Here is a 13509-nt window from a genome sequence, read left to right as displayed (position 1 = left end):
GCTTAGATAGTGACTCCTCTCCTGCTGGGGCTAACATGTTCCCTCCTGTGTTGGCTTGCTTGTCTTCCAGTTCTGCTGAGGCCGCTCCTGTTTGCACCCGGGCCACCCGCGGAGACGATGCAGCCTGCCGGCAAAGGAGAATCTCTGACCATCCAAATTTGAAACTGGGGGTGGGAAGGGGCAGGGGAAGGGAAGAGAACTAACCTGTTGAGAGAGGAGCTGAAAGTCTTTCCCTGTTGGCTCCTGTGAATGTAATGAGGATTCGCTCACTGGCTAGAGGGAGGGATTGTTTGGAGTTAGGGGTACCCGAGCCTCAAGCCCAGAAGGGGCAGTGCCAGGGTGCCAGCCACTAGGAAACGCCTCTTTTTCTGATGTATATATTTTGACTGGAGTAATCATTGGAACCCTAGACTGGAAGGACCTGCTAGGTCGTTCTAGTCCATCTCCCTGGAGGAAGCAATGGGTGCTTGGAGAATGACAGAGCCCAGGGGAAATCTGCCCTACCAGAGGTTTTGGGGTGTTGTTCTTTGAGCTCACAGGAAGTAACCTAGCAGCAGCCAAGGTGCCCAACCCAATTGCACATGCTCGTCCCTTTCATTGACCAGGTTAAGCTGGCCTATTTGTTTATGAGCATGAGTCCATGTGGCAATGGTGAATCCCCCTATTATATGCGGGGCGTGGCTAAGACAATGAGGCTTTCAGAGCCAGAGGCTTCCTACCGTCCCCTGCCCAGGGTAATCCACAGGCTGGTGGGTCTCAAATCTTCATTCTTGGAGGGAAGACTCCCAACTACCCCCCTCTGCCCACTCCAATCTGGAAGGCAGGCTCAGCACTGCTCTCCAGGGCTGCGTCAGAGTCAGTCCTTGCACAAGCCACTGGGGATGCCCGAAAGCCCATTGCACTCTGCCTGTGACAGCACCCTGGAGATGCTCCGCTCCATGGATGTGGCAGGTGCCATCCTGCTGGCTGAGACCCGAGTCCCCAGGCTGCGACAAAGTGCTGCCAGGAGCGTGCTTGGCTTCTAGCATATGTTTCTCATCGACGGATTTGTAATGCGGCACTTACGGGGCCCGGCTGCTGGGAGGGCTGCTTTCCTAATGGATAGAGTTTTAGCTCCGGGATGGGGGAAGTGCCATGAGAAGAGACCAGCTCTCCCCTTATTTCAGCCCCATTATAAAGGGCTCCTGGGGGCAATAAGCGACACACACGCAGGCAAATGACACGTTTGGGCTCCCCCAGACCCTTAGGCACAGCCTTACAGGCTGCTCTCTGGCTCCCCTGGGCAGTTCTCCATATAGGATCCACTGGGTATGTACCCCCTTTATAATTCACACTCAGCTCCCCTTGTCTTCACCAGGCTCCTGGGCTGCTTTGCGGTGTGTGGCTGAGGGAGATTGCAATGGGGTTGAAGGTGGCTGGGAATCAGGGTGCGTTAGTATGGTTAAGGAAGCAGTAGAACAGCAGGAACCTTCTCCCAAAATCAGGGCAGATGCTTCTCTTTCCATGTGGGTATTTTCCCTGAGTATGGTCACAACACACTCTGATGCCCAAAACTCCTCTTGCAATAACAGCTGATGGAGGGAGATGGGCTGCCTTTAACCCCTCCTCCACTGGCATTTCGGTGGTGGAGTCCTGGAGTATTAATCAGGGCCGCCCAGAGGATTCAGGGGGCTTGGGGTCTTCGGCGCCGAATTGTCGCCAAAGACCTGGCACTTCAGCGGCGGGTCCCAGAGTGGAAGGACCCCCCTCCAACGAATTGCCGCTGAAGACTTGGAGCAGAAGCAGCTCCGGGGGTCCGGGCCCCGCGAGAGTTTTCCGGGGCCCCCGGAGCGAGTGAAGGACCCTGCTCTAGGGCCCCCAAAAAACTCTTGTGAGGGCCTCTGCAGGGCCCAGGGCAAATTGCCCCACTTGCCACCCCTGGGTGGCCCTGGTATTAATCCTCCGTCCAGCCAGTGAGGGATTTCCTGCCCTTCAGTGGGAAGTCCAGTGAACGACATCGAGCTCCTGTTTCAAACCAGTGACCCTCCTTTCCTGCCCGAGAAGATGGGAGCTGAAGATGCACAGGGCTTTAGCAGCACCAGTTTGTGGGTGTCTCTCTCACTGGTGACTTGTTTTCTGCGAACTGGATATTCCACAGACACTTGACCCCAATTCCCTGCTACATTTGATCCTGGAACCTGATTTTAACCCATATCATGACCCCTCTCTCCTCCCCGCCCCCTGAAGTTCAGTTACTCTTTGTTGTAAATAATTGTGCCCTTTCTTGGCAGCTGCCTCTGTGTATCCTGATTCCAGGTGGGATTGGCCATGGCAAATTCCATGTGAGGGAGGCTGTCCTTGACGGTATGCCTGACCCGACTGGAGCAGGGATTATTCAGCGCCACCTCCTAGCTTCAGCACCAAACTTTTGGGGGATTAACCACTCTGAACTGGGGAGACTTTTGAGTGTCACCTAATGAGAGTGGAAAGCACCAGGGCCCGTGCTTACAGGCTGAAGGAGCAGTTAGAATGAGGTAGAGGAGCGGCAGGATGGAGAAGAGAGAGGCTCAGTGCAGGCAGGGTTGGGTGCCTGCCTGCTCTCATCCTTCTATCTCCATCAGTCAGGGCCCTGTGGCGCTAGTCCCCTGCCATATGCAGTGTGTGGATCAGCCAACTTTGTTTTCTCTCTCTGATAGAATGTATCCCTGCTCCCCGCCCCAAAAAAAAGGGGGTGAAAGGGAGAGAAAATCTGCAGCTAGAGCAATAAAGGTGTAAAAAGTATCGGCTGGGTATCCTTGCTTTCTAACGCCAGCATGCTGGGGAATTAGCCATTCTTACTGTAATGTTATACCTCTCTCTAGTGCCTTTCTGCCCAAATCCCTTCACCGACTCTATAGAGACTTCTGCAGACAGGCAGCCAGCTCTGGGGTGGAGGGTAGCAGCCAAGTGGCACACAGCATTGGGAGTAGGGGTCATTTTAGGCCAAGGTCTTCAGAGCAAAGTGCCCTGGGATCTTGAATGTTCACGCCGAACAAACAGGCCCTAGGTTTGCACCCGATTTTCAGAGATGGGTGTTGAGTGCTTTCTGAAGGGTTCTCAAGCTGAGCACCCCCAAAATGTAGGCATCCGAAACCACAAGCCATTTGTGCCTTCATCTCTGCTAAGGAGACTGCATACTTAGGGGGCAGAGCACTGGACTGGGGCTAATGGGTCCTGCACGCTATTCCTGGCTTTGCCAGCGACCTGCTGGGTCACCTTGGGAAGGCCTGTCCTTGCTCTGTGCCTCAGTTTCCCCACTGGCAAAATAGGGATAATGCTACTGACCTATTTTTGTAAAGTGCTTTGAGATCTACTGATGGGGAGAGCTGGGTATTACTAGTGTTAAGGTCTCATCTGGCAGAGACATCACGTAGCCCAGCAGGACCCCGGGGATGCCAGTGGAATTATGCTGATATAAGTGAAAGGGGAATGTTGGAGCAAAGGTGTCAATGAACGGAGGCAGAATGGTCCTATGGCTAGAGCACCAGAGCAGGCGCTAGGAAACCTGGGTTCTAGTCCTGGCTTTGCTCTGCAATCTTGAGCAAGTCATTGCTCTGTGCCTCAGTTTCCCTCATCTCCCAAAGCAAGGCTAATGATTCTGCTCTTCCTCTGTCAAGCACTTGGAGCTCTATGGATGAAAGTGAGAGATTGTTATTAATGGCACCTATGATGGGGATGCCTCTCCTGAGGGAAAAAGATAGATTCACTGACTCATTTCATACATAAGCAGCTCTCTTTATGTATAGATTTATTTATAAATATATATATATACACACACACACATTGCGGAGACTGTCACTGTCCTGTCCACTAACAAGGGCCTGGGCATTTAGAAGTTGCAGTCTCTTAGAATGAGGTAGATAGGACTGGCCACAAATCATAAAACACAAGTGATACCTTGGCTGATCTTGCAGAGCCAATGAAAGGGGCTGTTAGAATAGCCAACGTTTTCAGGCAGGATTTTTTGGAGGGGGCAGCTTCATTTTGGGGCACCTAACACAAGATGCCTCTGAGCCGCTTTTCTGGGTGCATGTAACTCCCATTAGAATTATGGGGGCTCGCTGCCTCTGAAAGTCATGGCCAAGGTGGCTAAAGGCAGACACCCAAAACAAGTAGCCACCTTTGCAGATGTGGCCCTAAAGATTAGCAACTGCTTAGTAATGTCTGGTAATGTACCAGCCAAGTCATGGCCTGGTAATGTTTTTTAATTAAGCCCCTTGGATTTTTTTTTTGCATTCACTGGACAAAATAAATGTTTGCAGCCCCAACTGATAAATAGAATAATGTTAGTCTCTTCTCTAGTGACCATCTAGAGCTGGGCCTGTGAGCTACTTGCCAGATTTTAAATGTGCTGGCCAGCTGGGACCTGCTGTAGTACTAAGTGACTAGCTGAGCCGTGTTGACTTGGCTCGGAGAAGTGGGAAAAATGCTTATAAAACTCTTAGAAATTCTGAAATACAATTAATTTTGGGTGGAGAATTTCTCTTGTCACTAAAACAAAAACACAGAGCTTCAAGCTCTAGAAGATGCACTATCCTAAAAGCCCCCACAGTTCTAGAAGGCTCCATATTCTAGAACCCATCACAGATCAGATGTTATCTTATTCTAGAAGCCCAGACTCATGTACAAGTCATGTAGTAGAACCCCTAGATCAGACACAAGTCACACTCTAGATCCCACTCCAGCTTGTGACCACCCACATTCTAGAACCATGGTCCAGGCCACACATACCACCTGTGCTCTAGAACCACACCAGCTTAGATACCACCCAAGTTCTAGGACAAGCAATGCTCTGAAAGGCTCTGAATTCTAGGACTCCTGGGCTCTCCCATCTCTACAGACCCTAGTGAAATCCTCCCAAAACCCAGCATGAGTTGAATCTTGTTTGGTTCAGACAGACTAGAATAAGTTCTAGATCAGTGTCACTATCAAAACACCAGTGTCACTATCAAAACACCAGTGGCTTCACCCACAAAGAAAGAGAGAACTGAGGCTCTGCCCCGCCTATCCCGGTGCCTTGACGAGCTGGCAGGAAGCTGAAGGAGGTGGCAGTATCGTGAAATGCGTGTGCGTGCAAGGGGCTTTGCTACGTGTCACAAGCCGGGGCAGACAGTCTCTGCTCCAGTGACCTGTACAGTGATGAGGCCAGGAACCTGGGGTAGGAGTCTCGGTGCATGAGGGCATAGACTTGTGCCTGGGCCTCGTTGAATATGTGCGCGCTGGGCCTCGCCAGGGAACTGTTGATTGACTCGCGCACGGTAGCATCGATGCTGACCTGCAGAGGGCGATGAACAACGTTCTTGAAGCAAGGGGCCAGGACTCACGCAGCGGCGCTGCTGGCATGCCCTGGCTTTGCAGGGCCCCGCCAAGAGCCCTTTGGAGAGACTCCAGCCTGTCTCGGGCACTTGCACAGATGGTTCCAACGTGCCTTGAGCTGCTGTGACCCAGCAGCTAGCTGCGAGGCTGGGAGACTGTGACAATTAACTCAAGGACCTGCCCATTCCAAATAAAGTAGGGGCTAACTCTACAGCCAGGAGCAACTCCTGCAGGGAAGCTCAGCTGGCTGATGTCAGAGGACCACTTGCTGTGGGGATGGTCCTATTGCTGGGGTGTCAGGTACGCGGCTGCAAGGAGACACTCTATGCTGCCCCCGCCCCCAATATTCAGGGCAGTGCCCTGCATTCAGGGCCTTGTTTCCCTGGCTGTTGCATTACGTTGCGAGGTGACAACAATGGGACGGCACTGGCTTGGAGCGGTGTCCCCTGAGCTGCCCCCAGCAGGACTGTGGCAGACCTACCTCCTTTGGGGACAGGATGGAGATGTAATCCAGGTAGATCATCTTGGCTTTCTCGCAGACCTGCTCCTGGCTCTGCTCCCTCTTGAGCTCCTCGCAGGCCAGCCAGAAGGCCATGTTCTCGTCACTGTGCTCTGTCCGCAAGAACTCCACGAAGATCCTCCGGCCAGCCGGGCTCGCCAGGACGCAATCAAACGAGCGCTTCCAGGAGGACGCTTCTTCCAGCGTGAGCCTAGGAGACGAGGAGAGAGCGAGCGAGAGAGATGTGACCTCTAGACAGAGTCCTGGCAACTGCACGACACGTTCCCTTTTCAGCACCCAACCCCTCCATCCCCTGGCCGCCAACCATCCCTGACTCATCTCTGTCTGCGCAGGATCTGCCGCAATTAAGCCACCTACTCAGATGCCTATCCCAACTCCTGGGCTGACCGTGTGGTTCTCCCTGGCCCTGCTGTCCCAGATCATCTCCAACTCTTTCCCGTGGCAGAGCCAGAACTAAGGAGGTGCACGGGACAGTGCTCCTGGGAGATAAACTTGACCTCAACCTTTGGACTCGATCTGAATGTTCCCCACATCCCATGTGTTCCGACCCAGGGGATCAGCTCAGCCCCAACCCTGGTGACTTTAATTTTTAAAAAAGAGCCATTTATTGTTCTTCCTTATGCTGCGGCGTTTGGCCATGATCTGAGGCCCGTCTTCCCGCGTGGTACATTTTGGGTGGAGCTCAGACACACCTTTCCTCATGGGCCGGGGGGATCTCCAGCTGGGAGACACTGGATTTTTTGTGCCCAAACCCGTCTCTTCGTCTCCTTCTCACCGTCCGACTCCTGAAACAGATGGACACGGAATTTGCTGTGGAGAGCAGCGGGGGCATTTTATCTGTGTGCACAAGGAGGATCCAAGTCCTAAACATGGTTCCCAAGTGGACCAGGAATCATGCAGATTTCTATGGGCTGGAGTAACAAAACTGTGAGAATCATTCTGTTGATAAGGGAAGTGGTCTGGCTTGGGGGTGGAGTACTGGACGGGGTTGGGGAGGCGCAGGAAACCTGGGTTCTACTCTTGTTTCTGATAGGTCACCTTGGGCAGATCACTTCCCTGCTCTGTGCCTCAGTTTCCCTATCTATTAAATGTGGTAATGATATTGATTCCCTTAGTAAAGCACTATAGAAGGGAGAGGTATTATTATTAATGTGGGAGCTCCATCAGAGCCAGCTCCATCTATTTTCTGTATCCCTCCTTTCCCTGCTGTGTCTGCTCCGCCATACTGAGGGAAAGCCCCATTTCTTTGATAACTAACAATAATTACTTAGATTGCAAGCTCTTTGGGACAGGGACTGTCTTTTCATTCTGTGTGTACACAGTGTCCACCACGAGGGGGCCACGATCCCTGACTGGAGCTTCTAGACTTCTGACATCTCCACTCCTACTTGAGCTTCTCCTGGTTACGCATCCCACGATCGCATCAGCTCTTTTGGCCACAGTGCCACACTGGGAGCTGATGTTCAGTTGATTGTCCACCGCCTTCCGCGAGTCTTTTTCAGAGTCGCTGCTTCCCAGGATAGAGTCCCCTGTGCTGCAAGTATGGCATGTATTCTTTTTTCCTTCATTTACATTTGGCCATATTAAAACGCATATTGTTTGCTTGCGCCCAGCTTACCACGCGATCCAGATCACTTTGAATCAGTGACCTGTCCTCTGCACTATTTACCACTCCCCCAATTTTTGTGTCACCTGCAAATTTTATCGGTGATGACTTAACGTTTTCTTCCAGGCCATAGATAAAGATGTTAAATAGTGTAGGGTCAAGAACCAATCCCTGCAGGACCCCACTGGAAACAGACCTCTTAGTGACCATTCCCCGGATATAGTTACTTTTGAGACCTATCAGTTAGCCAGTTTTTAATCCATATAACATGTGCCATGTTAATTTTATATTCTAGTTTTTTAATCAAAATGTCATGCCGTAGCAAGACAAACGTATTACAGAAGTCTATTATGACAACTCTATTATCTTTATCAACCAAACTTGTAATCTCATTAAAAACAATGATAGATTAGCCTGACAAGACCTATTTTTCATAAACCCACATTGATTTGCATTAATTACATTTCCCTCCTTTAGGTCATTATTAATCATGTTCCATATCAGCTGCTCCATTATCTTGCCTAGGATCGATGTCAAGCTGACAGGCCTATAATTACCTGGGCCATCCTGTTTACTCTTTTTAAAAATTGGCACAACACCTGTATTCTTACAGACTTCTGGAACTCCCCCAGTGCTCCAAGACTTATTAAAAAGCAACATTAACAGTCCAATAAGCTCCTCAGCCAGCTCTTTTGACACTCTTGGCTGCAAGGTATCTGGACCTGCTGATTTAAAAATGTCTAACTTTAGTGGCTTGTGTCCAACATCCTCCAGAAATACTAGTGGAAAGTGTGCTATCATCCCCAGATGATGAGACTGCATTATGTGTTTTTTTCCCCAAATACTTAACAGAAATATTTATTGAACACTTCTGCCTTTTCTTCATTACTACTGATAATTCTACCATTTCCATCTGGTAATGGACCAGTACCATTGTCAGGATTCTTTTTGTTCCTAATATATTTATAAAAACTTCTTCTTATAGTCTTTAACTCTGCTGGCCACAGACGTTGTCTTGCGTCTCATGGCTTCCCTTATCAATTTTCTACAATTCCTAACTTCTAATTTATATTCATTGCTGTCAACTTTCCCTTTCTTCCATGTGTTTATAGCTACCTTCACTTCCCCTCTAAACCAAATAGTTTTTTTTTAAGCAGTATGGCCCCTGAATTGTGGGATTATGGCTTTTGCAGCATCTAGTAAGGTGTTCTTGAATGCTTCCCAATTATCATTCACATTTTTCTGACTAAATTCTTCCTCACAGCTGATTTGGCTCAGAGTTGTTTGCAGCTTTGTGAAATTGGCCCTATTAAAGCACCAGGTATATATACTAGTGGTCTGCACTTCATTCTCCTTGCACAGTACACATGTAATCAAGTCATGTTCACTTGTATGTAAGCTACCATTATCTTTTCATTGTGAGACCAGTTCTTCTTTACCTGTTAGGACCAGGTTTAACATAAATTCCCTAGTGTTGGCTGCAACACTTTTTGAGCTAGGAAACTGTCATCTCTAAGCTTTAGAAATTCCAAGGATGTTTGCCCGCATGAGCCCTCCAGCAAGTGTCATTCAGATTGACGGCCCCCCATGATCAGCAGCTTTTTTTCCCTACACCTTGTAGATAGGTGCGTAAGTAAGCGGTCATCCTCTTCCTTAGTGCGGTTTAGGGAGCTGTGGCTGACACCAACTAATCCCCCATGTTATGCTTTATCCTTAGGACACTGATCCATAAGCATTCAGGATCATTTGCTTCGTGTTATCAGTGACCTGGAAACCCTTTCTGACGTAGAGAGCCACTCTCCTTTCGCTCACTTGATCCTTCCTAAATCAGTTCTACCCGGTGATTTGAACATTCCAGTGTGGATCACTCTCCGGCTGACAGCACCACTGGAGCACTGAAATGCAGACACCTCTAGGGTCGTGGACGACACCCACCCACCAGACATTCTGCTACACACGAATTGGGCTACAGCCAGCAGCACGCCAAATCTTTACTCTTACCAGTAAACAGTGTGGGCTCTTTAGTGTTCAGGAAATCAGACAGGGCCTTGGTTTTAAGGGTCTCATAGGCGCGGGAACTAGGGGTGCAGGGGATGCTGCAGCACCACCATCAGTTTTTGCACGGGGTCCCTGTAGCGGGATGGTTACCTGCTCCTGCCCTGCAGGGCTTGAAACAGCCCAGGAACAGGCTATGGCTGGGGCAAGAAGCCAGAACTGATTGGGGAAAGTAGGCTCAGCTGTGGCCATGCCCCAGTCAGGCCCAGCTGGCCCCTATAAGAGGCTGTGAGCCAGAAGCCCACTCAGTCTCCCTCTGCCTGAAAAGGGAGAAGGGCCTAGCTGTAGGGACCTAAGCAAGACACCTAGATTGGGAGCAAGGCTGGGGAAGGGCCAGAGGAGCTGGGAGCTCCAGCCTGGAAAGCCCCAGGCTGCAGGCCTGACTATAGGCCGAATAGGTGCAGGGTTGCAGGGGGCAGCCTGTGGGTAGGCAGAGGCAGCAGGTCTGAACCCCTTTGTCTGTGATGGGCAGACCGCAGTATCAGCCACTCCAGTGAGCAGGGGCTAGATGGAGACTGGGCAGTAGCCAAGAGTGAGGTGAACTGGGGATAGTGGGTGGGGGTTCCCCTGGGAGGGGGAGACCCAGAACTGTTGGGGTACTGCCAGGGGCACTGGGGTCCTGGGAGGGACATGGGGGCCAGCAGTGGTGGTGAGACACTGGCTTGAAGAGGGTGTTCTGGAGGCTGGATGCTAATTCCTGAGGACAACCAGCAGGAAGTACCACTAGGTGAGTCTGCGCACGCTTACAGTCCCAGCCAATGGCTCCACTGCTGGACCTGCACACGGGTCTGTTGCCGCCCTAGCTGTGGTCCCAGCCTCAGCCCCCTTACCTATGTCCAGGTCCCCCCCTACAACCCGGAGCCACAGCCCAGTCCTGGCCCCAGCTCTGGGGAAAGGAGGCACAGCAAGGGGTGTGTGTGTGTGTGTGTACACAAGGTAACAAGTTTGGGGACCACTGGCTTTCAGCACCTGCACTGTAAAAATTGTACCAGTGACACTGAAAAGTCTCATCTGAAAGACCCCCCTGAGGTAAAATGCATACCCCCCAAGCAGTCACCTTGAGCAGCTGCTGCAGCAGCACCAGCAGAAGCAGCAGGGTTTGGGGCCACAACAGCAGCACCATGGGTGCCAGGTCTCGGTGAGCTGCCTGCCTTTTTCCGATGGGCTGGACTCCATTCCCTGGCGAGAGGGGGAGAAAGCAAAGCAGGGGGATCGCCTGGGCACAGCTCGTCCATATTCTCCGGACGGACGCATGCCCTGACCGTCACGAAGAGCAATAGCGCAGAAGGCTAAAGAGTCTGGAAGAAGGAATCTAGGATGACCATATAGAGGGTGACCTAGAACAAGGGTCTAGAACGACAAGTTGGAAGAAAGCCAAGACTAGGGGACCTTCCCACCAGGCCATTCAGAAAGGAGGGAGCCATCACTGCCCCAGATCATCCCCTACATGGCAGAACACGCTCACACACTGGTCCCCTTTGGGCTGCATCCCCATCCCAGGGTGAACAGGGGAGCTGATTTTAGATGTGTGGATCCCATTCTGCACAAGGTGGGGGACTCTCCAACCACCCCCTCCCTTCACACCCCTCTCAAAGGGTCCTTCCGCAGCACAGAGGGGACGGGTGCAGAATACCAGTGGCTCGTCCCCCTGGGTTGGGGGACCAGAGGGGATGCCTGCACGCTGTCCAACCCCTCCGCAAACAGGTAACGCTGTAAGGCCCCCGCGCTGCCGCCGGGGGGCGCTGTAGTCTCTCGGCAGGAGGCGCGCTAGGGGGAAGCTGCAAGGCCTTCGCTTTCCCGCAGGGGGCGCTGCCGTGTCCCGGCGTTGCCGCAGGTGGCGCTGCCGACATCCGACGCGGCAGCAGGGGGCGCTGTGCCGAGCGCTGGGTTCCCGGCCCCAGCTGGGCTGCCCGAGCGCTGCAGCGGGGAGAGGGCGTCCAGCACCCCTCGCTCCTTCCCCGGGGAACGGCTCGGGGCAGCCGCCCGAGCCCCTCCGCCGCTGGGCAGCGCCTCGCTGATTGCAAAGCCCCTGGGCAGGGCCTAACCCAGGAGCCTGCCCCTTCCCCCATTCTCCAGCCCCCCGGGCCCGCGTGCGGCGGGGCGAGCGGCACCTACCTGAGCTCTTGCAGGGAAGGCGCCTGTTTGCTGGGGCTGCCGGCGGAGAGCTCCTGGGGCCGGAGAGCGCCGGGGGCCCGGGGCTCCTTCCCTGTTCGGGCCGGCAGGAGGGGGGCTGCCTAACCCCGCTCACCGAGGCGGCGAGCTTGGGGCAGCCCGCTGGCTAGTGGCTTCCCCGGCCGGAATGGGGAGAGGGGGTAGGGGCCTCTGCACCCCCTAGCACAACCCCCTCCGCCCAGACAGGGAGCAGGGCTGCAGCGATTGATGTGACTGGCCTGGTTGCCCTCCGCTAGCAGCCTGGCAGTCTCTCTGCTGAGGTCCCCATGTTCCCTGACAGCTCGCCATATGCTGCTCTGGTCCCCGTGTACAAAGCCATATGCTGTGCTAGCTGGCTAGCCCTCCCCGGTGCACACAGCTAAGTAGCTAGCCTCATGCACACCCACCTATCCCAATCCACACAGTATCTATCGATCTATTCCCATCCACACAAATCTCTCTCTGTCCATTCCCAGGTGCACACAGCTAGCTAGCTATCCTCATACACACACGGCTAGCTATCCCTGTGCACACACATCTAGCTAGCTAGCCTCATGCACACACGGCTGGGTATCCTTGTGGTGCACACATCTAGCTAGATAGCGGTTCCCAGGCACACCCATCTATCTGTCCCCACCTACACCCCATATCTAATCTATCAATCTGTGCATTTCCGTCCGTCTCTCTTTCAGCTGCATTAGTATTACTACAGTAGAATCCCTATTTTACAAACCAGTTGGGGATTGAGGAGTTCAGAAAAGCGAAAGGCTCATAAAACGGAGAGTCTTGAAACCTACAGTAGGTCCAATGCAGAATTGCAGGATGGGGCACTGGCCTCACTTTCTTCTTGCCCTTCGAACAGCTGCGAAGCAATTTCCAATGCGCTGGAGGTTTCGGAATGGGGAGGGATGTTGACTTTTTCTTCACTAGCATCGCTTTGGTCAGGTGATTTATTATTATTTTTTTCCGCTGTCAGGAAAATCGCGTTGTCTAACTGGTTGTTCGTAAGCTTGGTGTTTATTGTATATTGCATGGAAGCCCCAGCCATAGACCAGGACCCCGCTGTGCAAGGAGCTGTACAGACACAACCAATTCATCTTCCTGGCACTTATTTCTGCATCTACGGGGCCAGCCCCAAACATTACAAAACCATGAGTCAGGCACCGGCCAAATTCATGAGACTGGCTGGGAAATGATGTGAATCTTAACATAATAAATGGGTGCTTTTTTTTTTTTTTTGCTTTGCTTTCTGCTTTCAGGTGGGTGCATTCAGATCTTTTTCTCCAGCTATTCTCTGCAACCACAATGGCTAGAAACGTGTTTTTTTTTAATACAAAAACTGAGAAATCACAGGGCTCCAGGAGCTGGTGCTTTAAGACAACCATTCTGTATTGCAAGAGTTGGCAGTAGTGAAGTAGTCGTCAAGGAGTTAACTGGGTAACTCAGAGTATTATGGGTTGGAGCCATCCTCCACCTCTCCCTTTCTTCCTGTTTAGTTAGTGGATGTCTTCCCACACTCTGTTAAAGTGTCCATAAGGCAGCCCATTCTCAGCCTGCAGTATGATAAGGAGTGAGTTTCTTGTGTACTGCCTGGTTCCTTTACAAAAGCTCCTATCTTCCTAGCTGCATACCTGGCTATCTTAGGTATTTATCCATCCCCCATCACCGCAGTATCTGAGAGCCTCACAGTCTTTAATGTCTTCACTCACACTAGCCTCATGCTAGGCATTGCATAGATGGGGAAACAGAGGCCGAGAGAGCCTGGATGACTTGCCCAGGGTCACACGAGAAGTGATGGAGCAGGTCCTAAGGTAGTGCCCTAACCACTGGACCATCCTTCCTT

General features: G+C 52.0%; 2 protein-coding genes across 4 annotated transcripts in view; one reads left to right on the top strand and one right to left on the bottom strand.

The window, feature by feature from the left end:
- Nucleotides 1-2760, top strand: part of TCEA3 (transcription elongation factor A3) — a 29176-nt gene extending 26416 nt beyond the window's left edge. For both annotated transcript variants that reach the window (XM_050932038.1, XM_050932039.1), the window contains exon 15: nt 71-2760. In XM_050932038.1, coding sequence (XP_050787995.1) covers nt 71-79 — 9 coding nt within the window. In that variant the 3' untranslated portion in view covers nt 80-2760. The remainder of the gene's footprint in view (nt 1-70) is intronic.
- A 2201-nt stretch (nt 2761-4961) lies between these two features.
- On the bottom strand, nt 4962-12264 carry LOC127038987 (regulator of G-protein signaling 19-like). 2 transcript variants are annotated; one of them, XM_050932069.1, is made up of 5 exons: nt 11631-12264; nt 10573-10694; nt 6547-6639; nt 5816-6044; nt 4962-5293 (listed from the first exon to the last, which is right to left on the bottom strand). In XM_050932069.1, the coding sequence occupies exons 2-5, from the start codon at nt 10689-10691 to the stop codon at nt 5105-5107; spliced, it is 630 nt and encodes a 209-aa protein (XP_050788026.1). In that variant the 5' UTR covers nt 10692-10694; nt 11631-12264; the 3' UTR covers nt 4962-5104. The 2 variants fall into 2 exon arrangements, with proteins under 2 accessions (XP_050788026.1, XP_050788027.1); XM_050932070.1 differs by lacking the exons at nt 10573-10694; nt 11631-12264 and having other exon boundaries at nt 5816-7923.
- Between the last annotated feature and the right edge of the window lie 1245 nt (nt 12265-13509).

The sequence above is a fragment of the Gopherus flavomarginatus genome, chromosome 22 (assembly GCF_025201925.1).
Source record: "Gopherus flavomarginatus isolate rGopFla2 chromosome 22, rGopFla2.mat.asm, whole genome shotgun sequence".
Classification (NCBI taxonomy): Eukaryota; Metazoa; Chordata; order Testudines; family Testudinidae; genus Gopherus; species Gopherus flavomarginatus.
The sequence above is the reverse complement of the archived record's forward strand: the minus strand, read 5'-3'. Positions and strand labels throughout refer to the sequence as shown.